This window comes from Sciurus carolinensis, chromosome 5 (assembly GCF_902686445.1).
Source record: "Sciurus carolinensis chromosome 5, mSciCar1.2, whole genome shotgun sequence".
In the NCBI taxonomy this organism is placed as follows: domain Eukaryota; kingdom Metazoa; phylum Chordata; class Mammalia; order Rodentia; family Sciuridae; genus Sciurus; species Sciurus carolinensis.
This window is the reverse complement of record NC_062217.1, coordinates 54,320,979-54,340,056: the sequence shown is the minus strand read 5'-3', so window position 1 is coordinate 54,340,056 and position 19,078 is coordinate 54,320,979. Positions and strand designations below refer to the sequence as shown.

General features: G+C 33.6%; 1 protein-coding gene across 6 annotated transcripts in view; it reads left to right on the top strand.

Annotated features, from left to right (window-relative positions):
- The window catches only part of Diaph3 (diaphanous related formin 3), a 545,588-nt gene that overhangs the window by 350,639 nt on the left and 175,871 nt on the right, over nucleotides 1–19,078 (top strand). For all 6 annotated transcript variants that reach the window (XM_047553083.1, XM_047553081.1, XM_047553085.1 and 3 more), the window contains 2 exons: nucleotides 808–937; nucleotides 17,997–18,121. In XM_047553083.1, the coding sequence (XP_047409039.1) occupies nucleotides 808–937; nucleotides 17,997–18,121 (255 nt within the window). The remainder of the gene's footprint in view (nucleotides 1–807; nucleotides 938–17,996; nucleotides 18,122–19,078) is intronic.

Below are 19,078 nucleotides of genomic sequence, written 5' to 3'. Positions count from 1 at the left end.
CTTGAACCTGGAAAGAGGGAGACTGAGTGGGGTCAGGCTTTCACAACAACACTTTTGTGAGAACTACCCACTAGTTGCTTGAGAAGCTTTTTAATCTCTTAAGAACCTCTCATGAGGCCCCATCTCTTTAAGATCCTACCTCCCACCGTAGCTTCGGTGAACTCTGATTTTCCAGTGCGTGGACTACTGGAGGACAAACCAAGTACAAACCATACCAAGCCCTTTTCAAATGCTGTTCTCTGCAATATGCACTTCTGAATGTTCTCCTTCCCTCTTCTAACCCCATACAACTTCCTTCAGAGGTTCATTCATTCACATGTCATGTCGCCCTAAAACTTCTTTTTGATGGCTTGTACTAAACTATTTGTTGTATCAGGGCAAGTAGTTTAAAAAATTAAATGGCTTCTTGAGGAAAAGCTGTATTTATTATTTTGTCTCCCAACTCCTACAGTATCTCTTAGGATTCCTTTGAATATGCGTCAAATACCCAGAGTGATTTTAGGTACTGCTATTACATAGACTTTTGGGATATTCTGTTTTTCTAGGCATTTGACGGTTAATTTTTGTCATAAAACATTGCATACTAGGTTGAATTAAAGTTATTTCTCATTTACAACGAACATTAATGATTTTGACCAAGCAAGTAAAAAGTACTTTTCATGCACTGAAATATTTGTTTTTTAGAAATGGAATTAATTAATTTTACAACTTATTTCTTATCTACAAAATACAGTGTAAGTATTATTTGAGTAGGTAGATTATCAAAATACTTCTGACCATGTTTTGTCTCCCTCTCATTTTATTTAGCTAAAGGACACAAAATCAGCAGACCAGAAAACAACATTACTTCATTTCCTTGTAGAAATATGTGAAGAAAAGTACCCTGCCATTCTGAATTTTGTGGACAATTTGGAACATTTAGACAAAGCTAGTAAAGGTTTGTACTTTGACAAAAATATATTTTATTGCTCTGGTCTTCAGTTCTAAAGGAATGTAATACTTTTTATTTGTACATACTTCCCACTTTGTCAAAAATATTTTGTGTTCAATGTCACATTTTTAAAATATTGAATTATAGGATTTTTACTTTAGAACTTATCATGGTTGGAGGTGTGAGTTTAATATATTTGGCTTAATGAAGTATTATATTTATGAATACTTGTCTTTTGGCTTAAATTTTATGGATACATGCTAGACTCTCTCTCTGCTCCTGGGTCTCCTTTACTGGGGATCCTTTGGTTCCATGTCACCCACAACCACTGAATGACCAATGTGTATATGATCCCAGATGTAGCAGTCAGTGTCCCCTTTTTCCCCAAATTGAAGATCTATCTAAAGTGGAGTTCTCTTTCCATGAGGACACCAGACTGCCAGAGTCTCAATTCACCCCTTCCTAATGCCCTAATTTCTAACCTAGTTCTAGTTCCTACTGTGCGTCAGAACGGATAGAACCCATTGCTATTGCTTGATTATTTTATGATTTAAATAAAATAGTTTACCAGCTTAAATACCCAATTTTCATTTATATTTCACATTGATTTTATGGAAACAACTTCAACTGGTTTGAAGCAACCAATTTCTGAATACATTCTGGAAGACCACAGATATGGAAAGAGAAGTCTGTATTATTTTGATGTCGACCACTTGTCATTAATAATGTCAATTTTTAGAATCTCTTTGTTTCCTCTGTTTTTTCTTTTTGTTTTTATTGTACAAGGGATGGAACTCAGGGCCTTCTGTATGTTCACTAATGCTCTACCACTGAGCTATATAGTCTCAGCTCCTTTTTCCTTCTTAATGTTGGAATTTGTGACCTTAAAATAGGGTATTTTATTCTCTTCCACACAGGAATGAATATTCCTTCTTAAATACTTTTATCATTCTCTCCCTCCTTTCCAGTTTCCTTTTTCTATAGCTGATTATAGTACTTTATTTGCAGAGATATTTGATTGGATGTGATGTTCTGTATAACTTTATTCCACAATATGTATTTCTTTGAAGGGCATATTTCATACAACCTGTTAGAAATAATTAGTATAGATTTTTAACACTAGGAATAAGCTTCATACTCTATTTTTCATATATATCCTTATGTTACATTGTACTGAATTATTTACTTTTTACATGTTATCTTAAAATGTTCATGAAATAAGGAGAAAATGTCTGTATATATAAATGTATATATGTATACCATATATGCATACATATATAGTGATTATATAAAATATATATATAAACATACACCTTTTTTGGAATTTAAGAAGAGAAAATATACAAATTATCTTAAAACGTTTCAGTAGGGCAAAAAGAAATAGAAGTGAATGGGGGATACTAAAAACAACTTGGTGTTATTAAAACTAGCTTTTAACTGATTGGTTTATTAAGTCAGGGAAATTGACTTTCCTAAAGTGAGATTTCAGACATTTTGGAATATTTATGCAAGTGTTACAAAACAAAATTGAAAGTGTAGTCTTGGTGGACATTAAGTTTGATAAGTAGCAAGACTAGCAGGAGTAGTGGCACAAAGTTAAAATATAGAAAGAGTTCTTTTTCTGAGAAAAAGATGGTTGAGTGTTTAATAGTGTTAATTGGTGTTAGAACTTTTACAAGAATCAGGCAAACTCTTTTGGATAGTGACACTTTGCATTTCTGGTTCCCATTTTTCATTCTGGTTCTAAAACTGAACTGTGAGCTGTAACATTCTTCTCTTTAGATGCATAATTTTTATTGTAAAATTTTTTTCTAGTAATTTTTGCTGTAAGTTTTTGAAATATCTATCTCATTTGGTTATACTTAAAATTCTTTAAAATATCATGATACTTTAAAAAATTGTTTAACTTTCATGAGGACTTGCAAGCTTGTAACTTGATAATTTGATTTTTCTCTTTGTTTTCTTTCTTGGTGTTTCAGTGGGGCATTTTGGGACTTGGGGGTTTTAGCTTCCATCTGTTACAGTGGAGGCACACATATGTGTATGGGTCAGCAGATACTGCTAATATGTTTCACAGGGAGCACCAACTTCATATTTGAATAGAACAACCATCACTGAGTTTTTTTATTTTTTTAGTACTGTAGGTGATTCTTGAGTTCTTTCTGTGATTATCTAACCCATTAATGAATGTGATTTTAGAGGAGTAAATGGAATGTTTTAGATGAAATGTCTGTGTTTGCTTTGGAGAACTTCATTGCTCTTATATATCATCATTTAAAAGTTTCCAGACTTGAAATCTCCTCAGTGAGCTATCACATGAATTAAAAAGTACCATTGTTTTTGAGACATAACAAATCCTGGTCATTAGGTACTCCTCGATCAGCAGGGGGAACTTGCATTGCAACTAATGAGCTTACCCATATGACAATTTTCAAAAATCTACTTTATTAGAACTGCTTCTTTTCTAAGAGATAATGGCCTACAGTTTTTCTGTTGCATTTCAGTGAAAATATTTTGGTTCATTATTGTATTTCTGTATACCATTGTAATATTTCTTTCTTTTATGGACTTCTAGGGGTTGAACATATTTTTCCTTGTCTAAACAGTTAAGCTTAATTGACTATGAAGGTCTTATTGATTACTTTCCAATAAGTAGTATTAAAAAGAAATGCTATTTTATTAATGAGTAGATAATGACAGAGCTTATTTATTATTTATTTATTTATTTTTTGGTTTGGTTGTTTTTAGGAGGGTGTATTAAAATGAAACTGAAGTTTACAGCATAATTGTGGTCAACCCTCTTTTAGTGTTATAACTATACAAAATATTTCTATTGTTTCCTAGTCAACTCTGAATTTCAGAAATGCCATGCCAACTCACTCTGTAACTCATTTATTCACCCATTAATTTAATAAGCCTATGCTTAGGGTTATTGTCTATGAAATTGTGCTGTTTTCTTATGTTGATCCAGTGTGTAATTTCTGTGTCTAAATGCAGTCAGGTCTCTCTCACTGACATCAGGTGACTGTCCCTAATAACTCCTCCCTTTTACTCCCAATATCCTTTACTTCCTCTCCCTTTATGCTCCCTCTGTGTGTAACTGCTGTTATTAGCCTAATAACTGAGCCCTTTTCTCTCTCTCTCTTTTTTTCTCTCTCTCCCCATAACTTTTCCTGAGGTGTTGTTCTCTTCAATTCCTTAGGACTTAAAAGCCATCATTAATTATGTTAACGACTTACAAATTTATGACCCAGACTTTACTTCTGAGGTTCACTCTTCTGTGTCCAACACCTTTTGCCATTTCCATCTGCATCTCAAATTAGGCACCAGGATCATAATATACCACAAGACAGGATTCTTGACCTTTCACCTTTTATATACTTGAAGAAACCCTTCCTGGCCCCCTTTCTTCTGATTTCATTTCCCTCATTTGTCATATCTGAGTATAACCTTCAGGATCTCAACTCAGAGCTGCTTGGTAAATTCTGCCAATGTAAAATTTGTGGGAAATGGCTAGTGCATGTAAAATGTTCTTTGACTTTCTCCTTCATCAAGGAACTTAAAGAAGATGTCAAGCTCTTTTTGATGCTTCTTCCTGGTGCTTACTAGGAACCTCACCTGAATTTCTGGGTATGCCACTCTTTACTTAAGGATAAATTCATTCGTTTGCCTGAAATCCTGACACCATTATTGAAGAACAGTTGCTCTCGATCAAGGAATCTTCTGGAACTGCTGAGAATAGCATTAGCTTCTAGAAAAGAAGCAATATTCAGCATGTTATTATAGTGGATTCACTAATGACTCATTTCTAATAATTTTTTTCCATTTCCATGTTTTGAGCTCTCAGGATCACTCCTTAATATCTTGTATTTGAGTTTTTTAATTCTGTTTATTTTATACACCTCTTTCTGCTTCTAAGTCTCTGTATGATCTTAGTTAGCAATTCTTTGGTCTGACCCAAATAATTGCTGAAATATATGTCCTGACTTCCAGTACCTCACATTTCCAACATTTTATGATAAATGCCTTACTAAATACCAAATGTTTATCTTTATTCACCTACTGTGAGTGCTTAGACCACTTAATTTCCAGGTGGTTGCCACCTGGAAACTGAATAGGGTTTGAAAATTTCAAAATCATCTGCTCTAACTAGCAGAGTGTAAAGACTTCTATTAACCTTTTACTATAGCCTTCCAAAAATGCCAATTAAATTTGTTAGCCAGGTTGATATGTATTTTGAATATTTAATATTAGTTATTAGTTTAATTTCATTTTATATTCTGTGCAGCATGATTCACTCATGAAAGTTGGAATCATTATGTCATGGAGGTCGAAAGTTGGTTCCTCATGATTTGTGTGGATGTATAAGTCATTTGATGTTTCAAATTAATTGTTTGACAGTAGAGTTTGATGAAAATATACTTTACATATTTTTGTTTACCTAATGAAAATGAACTTAACTGACAGGATTACTACGTTGGTTGTGGGATACTTATAATAAAAGAATTTATAGAAGGTAACCATGGGCAACATTGCTTTTATTGAATTGTTGGTTAAAAGAAAAAAAATTTGGTTGTGGGCTTTACTATGTCATTCACAAATTCATATGTTGAAGGTCCATTCCCTAATACTCAGAATTTTACTGTCTTTGGAGAGAGAAGCTCATTGGTTAAAATTAAATCTCTTTAATCAGCCTCAATTCAATCTTTTTTCCATAAAAGCAAAGACAAAATTTGGACTCTCAGCCATTAGGGATATATTTGCACAGATGACAGATCATTTGAGAGGACAGTGAGAAGATCATCTGCAAGCCGAGGAGAGAGGCCTCAGATGAAACCAAATACACCAGCACCTTGAATCTGACCTCCGTAACCATGAGAAAATAACTTCTACTGGTTAAGCCATGTAGTCTGTGGCATCTGGGATAGTAGCCCTAGTAAACTAATATAGTAACTTAAGACATTTTTCTTGTTTGCTTGTAGTTCTTTAGTTGCAGACTAGAGTACCTTATACTAAATTTTTTTTTTTTTAAACATTATCAGACCAGTTGAGGAAACACTTGTTAACCTTCAGTGTTGGATGTTCATTAATAATCAATGTGGGGATAGCAAAGATTCTTCTACACACTGTCTTTACCACATGACTTCAAAGTATGCTGTTTTTGTCAGGTTTTCACTGCTGTGACCAAAAGACCTGACAAGAACAATTTGACGAGGAATAGTTTACTTTGGAGCTTACAATTTCAGATGTCTCAATCCATAGACAGCTGACTCCATTCCTTGGGGCTTGAAGCAGAGCAGGATATCGTGGTGGAGGGATGTGGCAGAGGAAAGCAACCCAGGACCTCACAGGAGGAAGCAGAGAAAGAGAGAGAGAGAATAACCTCCGCTCACAAAATATATACCCCAAAGGCATGCCCCACTAACCCACCTCCTCAAGCCACAGCCTACCTGCCTAGTTAATCCCTATCAGAGGTTTAATGCACTGATTAGGTTACCAGTCATTATCAGTCATTTCACCTCTAAACTTTCTTCCATTGTCTCACACATGAGCTTTTGGGGGAAACCTTATATCTATACCATAACATGCCTCATTTTTTTTCAATATACAGGTCATGTAAATTAATACATGTATAAGAAAATATTAAGGCATTCCAAATAAGTATATTCATGAACATTCATATTTCATTTCAGTGTTATATCTATGGCATCTCCTAGCTTTTCTTTTAGAATGCATTCATTTACACTGGAGTTTACTTAGTTTTATCTTTTTACTTACTCTGTGTATCTAATTTCTTTGCTATTTATCTCTGTTTTGCTAGTGTCTTAGTCAGCTATTTCACTACTATGACTAAATGATCTGACCGGCACAATTACGGAGGAGGAAAAGTTTATTTGAGAGCTCACAGTTTCAGAGGTCTTTGTCCATAGAAGGCTGACTTCATTACTCGGGGCTTGAGGTGAGGCAGAACATCATGGCAGAAGAGTGGGGCAGAGGGAAGCAAGCTTGCATCATCAGGAAGCAGAAAGAGAGAGACAAACTCCACTCTCCAGATACAAAATATATACCCCCATAGCCATGCCCCCAATGAGCCACTCCCTCCACATCACCTGCCTCCAGATACCACTCAGTTAATCCCTTTAGGGTTTAATTCACTAATTAGGTTAAGACTCTCACAACCAGTCATTCCTCCTCTGAACCTTCTTAAATCGTCTCACCTGTGAGCCTTTGGGGGACCCTTCACATTCAAGCCATAACAGCTAGTATACTGCATGTAATCTTAATATAAACAAGTATCTGATACAAGTCCATAACATTCTGAATTGTGTATTATCACTTTCCAAATGGGAGACTTTGTTTCACTTTTATTCATTCTTCTGTGGAAATCATGAAAATATTTGTCATCTCTGAGTTATGTAGTACTGGTTCTATGGGTACACTATAGAATAAAAAACTATGTCCCGAAAACTAGCCTATGACTCCTATGCTAAGTGTCAGTAATCTAATTTGACTGCATATAGGTATCAAATGAGAAAATAATTTTACTATTAATACCAACCAAGTATTGGTATTAATTGGAAAATAATTGGAAATTATTTTCAATTATCAATTATTGGAATTGGAAAATAATTTTACTATTAATACCAACCAAGTGCAATAAAAGATGAATTTATTTTAAAAATGTATTTTGCATATTGGATTTGTATATACTTTCTAAAATGGTAGAATATGTAAGAATTTTAAGTTCAGCAAGTTAACACTACAAAAAATGTATGATAAAATATAACTGAGTCATTCCCCAAGTAATCATAGGATTTTTGAAGGATATTTATAGTGTGTTGCAGGAATGGTATACTGGTCAGGGGCCACATATATAAATCTTTCCAGTTTATTTCCAAGGATTATCTGTATGGAGTTGGCATCAAGTGTTTAAATTCAAGAATGAATATTAGGTTGTGATGGTAATCACTTTATTGTGCAAATAAACACTCTTTTAGAAAGCATCGGAGTGAAATGGAAAGAGCATGGCCAAAAATCATTAGAAGAATTAAGGACTGTGTGGAGTGACATTGAAGAACTTAGGCATGGAGGAGCTACTTGCAGCTAAAGATTGCTTTTTGAGATACTGAGCTAGGAACATTTCCTGGATCTGCTGCTGCTTAGACTGATAGATGATGATGAAGAAGAAAACTACATCAGGAAGACCTGTATATCTTTTTGGAGGTTAACAGACTGAAAGTGGCATCAATACAGCATTAATCTTTTCTAGAAACTAACAGTTTACAGTGTTTGCAGATTTTTGGCCAGCTACAGATTTGAAGTAGCTACTCAAGCTGTTCTGTTAGTGTCACCTATGAGCCATCGCTGACATCAAGCAATAGGACAGTATCACTAGTGACAGCCAAGGTCTTGGAGCTCTCTTAAGCTGCTCTCTGTGAAGCAATATTTACTGCACCTCAGGTTGCAATGTGAAGTGGGAAATTACAAACAAGGTAAATGACAGAAGGTTTCAGGATAGTGCATTCTGAAGGATGGTTTAACATTACAAATCTGTATTTTACCAAAAAAGCAAAACAAAACAAAACAAAAAAAACACTTTAGCAATAGATGGAACAAACACGTTTATGGCAATTTCCTGAATCTCTTTGGTGGCAAGGTTGATGTGTAACCTATGGGAGGAAGAGGCATGGAGCTAATCAATTGCTGCAGGCAGAATTGCCTCCCAGTTCCCAAAATCCAGCCTGCATTTAGGCAGTTTGCAAATCTTGAATTAGTGGTAGTATTTATTTCCCAGGGCTGCCACAACCAATTACCACAAAATGTGTAAATAACAGAAATTCTTTCTCTGAAGTTTCAGGAGACAAGAATTCTGAAATCAAGGTAGTCGGTGTGTTTGGTCGCTTTGGAAGGTTTGAGGGAGAAACTGCCCATGTTTCCCACTTAACTTCCAGCAATGCTTGGTGTTTCTTGGCTTATAGACACATCACCCCACTCTCTGCTTTTATCTTCTCACTCCTTCCTTTCCTATGCCTTTGGTGTTGTCACTTCCCCTTATGAGCATCCCTTAGTGGATAACATGTCACAGGATGATTTCATCTCAAGGTGGTTAACCAATTCCATCTGTAAAGACCTGATTTCCAAGTGAGTAACTTTGTCAGTTCTGGGTGGATGTGCCTCTGAGACGGATGCTGTTTAGCCCCCTACAGTTGTTCCTGTCATCACTCTCATAATTTCATGGAGTTAGTGGCATCATCTTGGGGGCCTATGAAATATTTAAGGAAAATTACACTAATAGGTATAACTGGAAAGCATTTATCATTAAATTGTGAAACCATTTGTCTGTAAACAGTTACTGTTTTTAAGTTTGTGAAATACCCTTTTGTTCTGTGAAAATAATAACAGTTAAAATTGAAGCTCATTTATTCATCTGAATTTAAGGAATTTCTTAGTGACATTGATAACTATAATAACCCTGATCATTTTGGTTGGCAAAACAAAAATGTGACCATAATTTTAGATGATAGAGACATTATGCTATAGGGGAGAGGCTGTTATTTAGACTGATCTCTGAAGTTAGGCAGCTGGGGTTCAAATCCTAGTGTGCTAGAGATATGACCTTTAAACAAGTTTTTTATTCTCTGTACCGGAGTTTTCTGACCTGTAAAACGGAGACAATATTAATACTTACTTTAGAAGCTTGTTATGAGAAGTAAACAAGTTAATATATACATATAAATATTTATAAAGTTTAAACAGCATCTAGTAAGCACAGTATAAATGTTCCCTACATTTGGCATAGTTGTTGCTGCTGTTATTTTTCAGTGATTATTTCTTGTTGACACATATCTGCCTGTGCTGTCATTAATGATGTAAGTAAACATGACTCTATATGAATATATCTTTACAGAATTTTAACATGTATTTTAAAAAGTTATTTTGAATGAATTCCAACTGTATGTGGCCTGAAATTTATCCAAGTTTTAGATTGTACAGTGAAGAATTTTGTAGATTTATGTTATTGAAAAATGTTTGCATCTTTCTAAAAATTAAACTAGAATACCTGCAGAAAATTACACAGATATTAAGTGTATAGCTCAATGCAGTTTTACCAGTTGGACAGACTAGAATAGGGAATGGAATTTGGAAAGTGGGTTCTATTTTCTCTCCTCAGCTTCAGCCTGAAACATTCTATTTTTATTTCACATTTTGAACTTTGGCACAAGATTTCTTTTGAAAAATATTCCCAGTATTAAACAACCTTTAAGAACAATTGGGCTTCAGTAACTCTTTAACTACCTGAATTTCAGTTTTTCTGGAGATGTTTGCATGTGATTTCAAAAGCAAAATTTTCAGCCCAGAATTATTACAGAATGCCATATGGAAATATGAATTAACTTATGATAAATGATATCTGTGATAGAAACTTCTAAAACAATGTTTAGTAACATTCATGGGAGAATCTCAAGAAAATACGATCTTGAGTAACTTTCTCCTTTCCTCAGAAGGGTCATCTTTAGGAAAGATTTTTAATTGATCAGTATGGAGAACCATTTGTCCTTTAAATATGTCTATCAATATAATGGCAATTTCTCAGAATCTCCCTTTCAAATTACATGTTTTATCGAAAGTGTAATTTTGCTCATTAATTTTTTTATGTTTTAACTCTATAAGGAATAGAGTCTTTGAAAACAGTTGATTGTGCTCTTACTGGCACACACTGTATCAGGCACTTGTATTAGCAAGAATCTGTCCTTAACTGAGTGTCTCTTCTATCCCAGGCATCATTTTGGGTACTGGATAGAGTGGAGAACATGAAAGAAAAATGTCTGCTATCTTAATGTGGCGGTTATGGAACATGAATTACAGAAAGGACCCAGTGCATTATTGTGTGGGGCAGCTGGCACTGGTATGCCAAGACAGGGGTCTTTCATTTGTTTTTGTTTGTTTGTGTTTGTGGTTTTAGATTAAGTGGTTAGAGAAGGTGGCCTTTAAGCAAAAACCTAAAGGAGGAATAGGAAGACAGGGTATTTTGTTATTTGAGAGAAGCACATTCTAGGCAGAGGAGGACGAAGGCACAGGCCCCAAGATCTGGAAGCAAGTCTGACTGGAGCAGAGTTGGTGAGGAGGAGCATAAGAGGAACTTAGGTCAGAAAGGTAACAGATCTTATGACAACATTGTCCACTGTAATGATTTTGACTTTACATTGCGATGAAAAACCAAAGGAAGGCTTTGATTGAAAGAATAATATCTTATTTAAATTTTTAGAGGTTTACTTAACCTTCTATACTCAGGAAAGGAAACAAAAAAAAAAAATAGAGAAAGTGATAGCATCAATGAAATTAGTTGGTTGTTAAAATGATTCAAGGAAGGCCAAAATGTTGGTCTGGACCAGGGTGGGTGCAGCTAGATTGTTAAGAAGTACTTAGAAAATGCTTATTTTGAAATTAAAGTGAACAAGATTTGTTTTGTCATCAAATATGTGGGCACTGAAAGAGAGGAGTCATGATCAACCAATTATTGAGCTGTAAGAACAAATTCAAGAAGGAAGGTAAGTTCTAATTAGAAAATGTAAATTTGAATGGCCTATAAAACTTCAAGGAAGAGTCTGGACAGGAAAATATTTGAAAATTTTCAAGCCCAGTAATAGAAAAATCCTGTGCTATTGAAGCTTACCTGATGTCCAATAACCATACATGAAAACTATTTTTATTTGAAATCTGGTCAGTCTATACTTACCCTGGGACACATTAAAAAGCAAGCTACTATCACTCTGTCCTCATGTATTCAAAACCATTTTAGTTTTTGAGAGAAAATTTTGTTATAGACATCTTGGTCTTGGGGTTTTTTTATTTAATATTTACTATGTTCTTTGTTCTTGTTTGTCCAAATGAATTTTCAAATTATGTAAGCAAACAAGATTTTCTTTTATATATTTAATTTTATCTTCTAGAAAGTTGCCTTCTTCCCTTTAATACCCTTTTCATAGTTGCAGAGGACCAGACTGCTGCTTTCTCCTGATAGTAGGTAAGGTGATGCTCAGAACTGACAGGAAGTCTGGCTGGTTGTCCTCCTCATTTCTTCCTCCTGCCTTCTACCTTTCCTCTTTCCAGGTCTTTTGTCAAATGTAGGCATTTCTCTCACAATATAATATGAAAACAACACAAATAAAACCGCCATTACATATGGTATAGCAAATTAACTAGGAACTGCAAGTTATGGTATATTATTTCATAGGGTCCATCAAGAATTAGAACAGGGAAAGAAAGAATATTTGAGTAGAGGAAGTACAGCTATTTGATAAGGATGACTGGACATTCACTTGCAGTGCTTCTTTCAATTTGCTTGTCTGTTTTGAATGAAGCTGTAATTTATTTTCAGTTTTGTGGTTTTTTTTTAAATAATCTTATTTCGCTTTTGTACATTTCTGTCATAATACTTTTATAATGATATTCTAGAGTTTAGATTTTGTTGTAGACCTACTTAATATTCAGTATTTTTAGAAAGACTAGTGATGTTGTTTTGTCCATCTGATTTTATTCTTTTAACTTGCATTTATTAAATATTATAGCTTTGTTATTGGAATTTTCTAGTAAAATTATTTTGGGTGGGAGTTTGAAATACAATAGTTTTACACATAAAAAAACAATTATTTCTGTTGGTATAGGAAGTTTATTTAATCTGAATGTTTACATTGTAATAATTTGTTTAAGCTTTCTTTAAAAGAGTTTCACTGTATTATGTCATGATGTGTAAAATGAATGTGGCATTTCTTAGTACACATGTTATGAAGTAATAATCAACACCTTCAGGAGATATTTACAGAGGATTTCTTTTTAATTACAAAGATTACTTAAATGTATATGATTTCTATTCTTTTTTACTTTAAACCTTAGCATTGTAAATCTTAGGCCATGGTATTATAGAAAACATGTATTTATGATTGCTTTAAACTTAAATAAACCCTAACTTTTAAGTTTTATTCTAAAGCTGCTTTAACACCTCTGGTGTATAATTATAATAATGACAACACACTTTAAAAATGTCTTTGTGTCTTAGATTTTAATGTCCTACATATTTAATTTGTTGTATTTTCCCATTTTAGTTTCAGTGCTTTTATCATGAGAGGTTAAAGTTAAATCCAAAATCCATTCCTCTGGCAAACATTTGAGTATCCATAGTATGGTATGTAACTGAAGGTACAAAAATTAAATAAAATATGATATCTTCCCTTAAGGAATTCTCAGCCAGTTGGGAGCAGATGACACATAAAAAGATCAATATCAATAGTATATGGTAGTTGTAAAGCTAGAGATAATTACCAGTTAGCATGGGTGGGAAGGGCACCTTACCAAGGGACTTGATGGGTGTTTCAATGTTATAAAGTACAAATAGAAGTGATCCAGGGATCGAGGACAAGGCAGATAGACACATATTATTTCTAGAATCAGGGTTCAGGATGGATAAAGATAGATATGGGCAGGAGAAACTACATATACTGTGTATTGTATGTAGTAACTTGTGATGGAATACAAAATATTTTATGTGGGGCCTTGTTTAGGAGCTCAGATATTATATAACCAGTCTACTGGCATGCTGTAAACTGGGAAGAGACATCGTTAAATTGCTAGGTGATTGGGAGCCCCCACATACATTGTGGTGAAAGCACTGGAGTGAAGTGACATGACTATTTGGATCTGAGGCTTATAAGGGGGAGAAGAGTTGAAACTAGCAGGTTACTAGTATAGGAAAAAAGAATTTGTGAGCCTTCTGCCCATTAAGGTGTGGAGATTATGGATGGAGCTGGTTGAGGGCAAGACACATGTCTGAGGTGACTGAGAGCCCACCTGACAATTATTAATTGAGTAAACTGGAAAAGTATGAATTGCCTTAAAATAGTTTAATCAACCCTGATGACAGTTCTGTTTTATTATTTTTCTTCTAAATAATGAAAAGGAATAAGATTAATTTCTTGGTCAAGAAATGTGACTTAAGTTAAAAGATAAATTCAAGCACAGGTCTCAATAGATACACATATAAAATAACACTTCTTTGAGAATTTACGATTTAAAGCTCTCTAGTTGGGGTTTCCACTTAAAAAAAAAAAAAAAAAAGATAGTCACTGACCTTAAAGAATTTGACTTGTGTAAATATGGTAAAATTATGTTTGAAGATGCATAAAGAAACTATCCTTGGAAATATAATTGCTGAAAAGGAAAACACCAAGGGAATTCTTAAAGTGCTCTTTAGTTTTACATATCCGATGGCCCTGAACATTAGAAATTAGTTTATTAGTCTAGAATTCACACACTCCTTTCTCTCTTCCCAGTGTGCTTTGGTCCTTATTTAAAAACCAACAGTGAGAGGTTGGTCAATTACATTTAAATCCACTTAAGTATAATGCACAAGTAATGTAATCAGAGACTACTGATGAAACCTGAGATGACTTAGTAGGATTTCCATCTATAGAGTCGTTGCAAGAACCATTTTTAAAGATAGCTTGCTTACTAGTGATGGTACTGACCTTAAATGTTTGAATATGCCCCCAGCATTCAAAAATAGTTGAAAATAGCAACTCTTTTTGACCTGACTTCATGCTGGCCTGTTCCTGGCCTAGTGCTTGTGGTGATGACTTTACTTCTCCTTTCATTCTAGTATCACTTTTTTCAATCTTTAAGTGTTATCATTTCTTATTTATTTTAGGAATAAGAAAGACATAGTATATTCTTTTTCAAAAAAACTTCATACTGCACTATAGAGTTTGATCTATTATGAAATATCTCTGAGGTAAAAATATGTGATGAGATTCTTCCCATTCCACTGATGTGGAAATTGATCCAAGGAGAAGTTGCTTCAGATCACAAAGGAATTAGTTTGACCCACTGGTTAGCAATGAGTTGAAAAAGTCTCAAACCTTTCCTTCCATAGGGAGTGGACTCTAGAGGTACTAATAATATGATTCCAGAATGAAAACTATTAGCCCAACCCTTGACATCCAGGGAAAGAGGGGTGCTACAGATTGCGTTAGGTGGTGAATGGGCAATGATTTAATCTTTAATGCCTTGTAATAAAGTTTCAACAAAGACTTTGAAACAAAAAGGCTAAGGGAACTCCTGGGATGGTGAGCACATGGATATGCTGGGAGGGCATGTGCCTAGAGGGGATGCAGAATCTCTTTATACTATGAATCTCTTCCATTTGACTGTTCTGAGCTGTGTCCTTTATAAAACTAACTGTACCTATAGCAGTTTCCTGAGTTCTGCAAGTCATTTTAGTAAATTATGAACCTTAAGGAAGGGGACTTATAGCACCCTCAAATTTATAGCCAGTTCTTCAGAAGTATGGATAACCTCTTGGACTTGTAGCTAGTATCCAAAATGAGGACAGTGTTGTGGGACATGAGCCCTTATAGAAGATGACACTAAATTATAGGAAATACAGTTGGTGTTAGAGAATTAAAGTATTGATTGGTGTTGGAACATTTGATGTCAGGAAAAAAAATCTAACTATGTTCCCTCCCAAGATTTACCCTGTGCTTTTTTGTCAGATGAGAGACTCAGAATTATATTTGTTGGTTCCCTAGATCTTTTCCTGATTCAATATCAGACTAAGTGTTTTAAGTATGTAGCTTAGTTCAATGGTGGAATAGTACTTCGTGTTTGTTTTTTTAAATAGCATTTTTTTTCTAACTGTTCATTTGTCCTTCCAGACAGCTAAGGCATTTTCCCACTAGGCATAGCCATCTTTGAATTACTTTTAATTAAACTAGGCGTGAATGTACAAGAAACCAGTTATATGAAAACAATTTTTGTTTATTTAAATGTCATTGATAGGAAGAGTAGAGATTATGAAAAACAAATAGATAATTTCTCTTAATAATTTCTATATATCACAATGGTTAAAAGAAGTTCTGGCAAGAAACTGCTGAATATAAATTCTGCATTTTCCACTTTTTAGTTATTTGATATTTTACCTGCCCTCTCAGTTTTAGTTTACTCCTCTGTAAACTGGGGACAATAACAACACATACTTCATGATGTTGTGCTTAAATGAATTAATTATTGGAAAACATTTAAGACAGTAACTCAGTAGAGTTACCTGCTATTAATATTATTTTCATTATCAATACTGTTACATTGATTACTAATAAGATTATACTATAGTACCTGAACTTTTTTAACCTGATTAATAGCACAATGTAAATATATGACATAAATTTTTTGAGTATGTATTTACTTAATATAAAAATCTTATGTGTTCTAGAACATTTATTTAATTAGGAGTTTCAAAGTTTCAAGAAGTATAAAAGTGACTGAACCACTTGTAAGATTTCTTGAGAAATGATAAAGGAAATGCTAATGAGACATTAGAGGAGAGATCAAATAGACTAGGAGAGCAAAAGGAATCTCTTCTGTAATGCAGAAAGAGAACTTTGAAAGAAGCAAAATAACCATTTGGAAATGAGAAGAGTAAGTGAAACACATGGGCCTGATCAAATAAAAGTCCTGACTGTGGAAGATTGACCAGCAGACAAAAATGAAAGAGCATAACCTAGGAAATGTATGTGACTACCATGAACAGTGTATAGAAAAACATTGGAATCATGAGTTAAACAGATTGAATTATTATACTAAATAGTACCATAATGGAAACATTTCATATAATCCATCATCTGAATTATTGCACTTTTTTCCCTTCCTTTACTGGTGCTTGGGATTGAACCCAGGGTTTCCTACATGAAATGCATGCATTCTGCCATGAAGGTACTCTCCTAGCTCCAATCTCAGTTGTGAAAACTACAGAAACAGGATGCATGAGAACTCATAAGACAATATGTTTGAGTATAGCTTTATCTTGAGTATAGCTTTATCACGAGTATAGCTTTATCAAGGTGGGAGCCAGGGTTAAAATACTCTCATTCTTCAGGGACAAACAAATGTTATATGTGACTCTCTGAAGAGTTCAGTTATTGGTTTTATTAAACATTTTATCTGAAATTAGACTGGTAATTTTTAATAACAATATGTTATAGTTTTGTTAAAAACTATTTATGTCAGCCATAAACCATGTGTTTTAAAAACTTGGACTTATTTTCTTGGGCATTTACATTCCTTTCAAGGATATTCCTTTCTTTATTGGTAATATTTGACTTGTCTTATTCTTTAGGATTAATTCCAAGTCTGAAAATAACAAACTATATTGTATTAATTTTGTAAAACATTATTTTATATAGTTTGCATTGATAGGAACCAGAGGTTTTTGTTTTTTTGTTTTTTTTTTAATTAAATTTCATCTTAAACCTAAAGCAAATATACAAAAAGTTGATTTGGGCCATCATCTTCTCTATTGGTAACTCTTGATCCTAATATCATGTAAGATAGACTGTACAAAGATTTGGGAAATTGTTCTTAATGATCATTGTCTGCTTTGCTATGATGCCAGTATGTTCTGATGTTCCCTGTGCCTTGTTTTACCATTTGTTGTTCATATGTGCTGTGAGTGCAAACTTAATTCCAAGAAGGAAAATATTAACTTTTAAATAATAAATACAAATTGTACTCATGGCTTCAGTAAAGAAAAGGTGACGTTCATCATTGTAAATAGCTTGTGAGAACTTTTGTTTACTATTGTGGATTAGTTTGGACAATAGAAACAACTTCTGTTCATCTTTCCCATCTACTCACTGTTCCCTGAAAAGATTCTTTTGAAACCTTAGAATTATGTAAGTTTAATTTTAAACATTGTCTTTCTTTGTTTATGTGAATAGTATCATTATTTGATAATATTCGTAGTGGTCAAGAACTCTAATTTTAAACAAAACTTATTTCTTAAATGTGGTTTACTCATGTGGGCATTTCTTAAACTTTTTTGTCTTATATTTTAAGTAATATATTATTGAATTGCCTTTACAACTTTTTTTTAACAAATCAAAACTCTGATATTCAGTTTTTAATAATGTATTTTTTTATATCATGAGGTTTTCACAAATGTTTTGTTTCTAGATTATTTTACCTTTTATATATTGTAATTTTGTCCTTTGAAGGCATTTAATATACTCTCTTTTAGTCTCTGTAGAAATGCTGGAAAAGAATTTGAAGCAGATGGGAAGGCAGCTTCAACAGCTTGAGAAAGATTTGGAAACCTTTCCCCCTCCTGAGGACTCACATGACAAGTTTGTGACAAAGATGTCCATATCCTTTGGATAGCTAAATAAGTTAAGTCACTGTCAACTGGAATTACAGTTTTTTAAATGTTTTAAATGACTTTTCATAACCAAAGATAATTCTGAAGTGTCAAATTGTAGATGTTTGACCTTTGCCTTTTTTTAGGAAAATTAAAGTGTTCAATCATGAGTAACACATCATGTATTTCTGTTGATTTCTATTCCCTTTTTTTTTATCTACTTGGATAGTAGCATGTTCTCCCATTTTTTTCCCCATCCATTTGCCTTACTTTCTTCTCATGTGTATGATGAAGAATATTGAAACTCAGTTTGGTGAAGTTTGAGACTAAAGTCATGATGTAATTTAGGTACTATGGAAATATTTCAGAAAATAGATACAGCCCTTATAAACTCACAGTGTGACTAGTCAGCTTCATGCGTTGCTATATATTAGAAATTAACTCATGCTTCACAAAATTTAGTATTTCATTTCGAAATACTGCATGGCCCAAGATCAAATGGAGTTTGTCACAATCACTACTGGAGTTTATATTTTCTTGACTCGTGTTAAAAATTGGCAGATATATAAGTTAATGAGACTGATTTCTTGTTTGACTTAAGGTTTTCTTTGCATTCAGTTATCTTCATTATCAATAACTTTGTAGCTTAATCTCTAATGAGTAATTGAAGTAATAAATTCTTTATTTCCTGAAACTAATGTTGAATCACTTTATAAACTCTTATATGAATTAGAGACTGATATCTTTTGTATTATAAAGAAATATTACAGAGTATTATTAAAATCCCATATGGACTTCTGAATTTTATGTGAAAGGGTAACCAACTTCTAAAATGAGCTCTTATAAATAGACACTCAATATTTTATTTTTAACAGAAGTACTTGAATTAAAATGACTGCTTTTCTTCTCATACTTTATCTCCCCTGAGATTTAGTGAATCACAAAATTATTATTTGGTTTGTCAT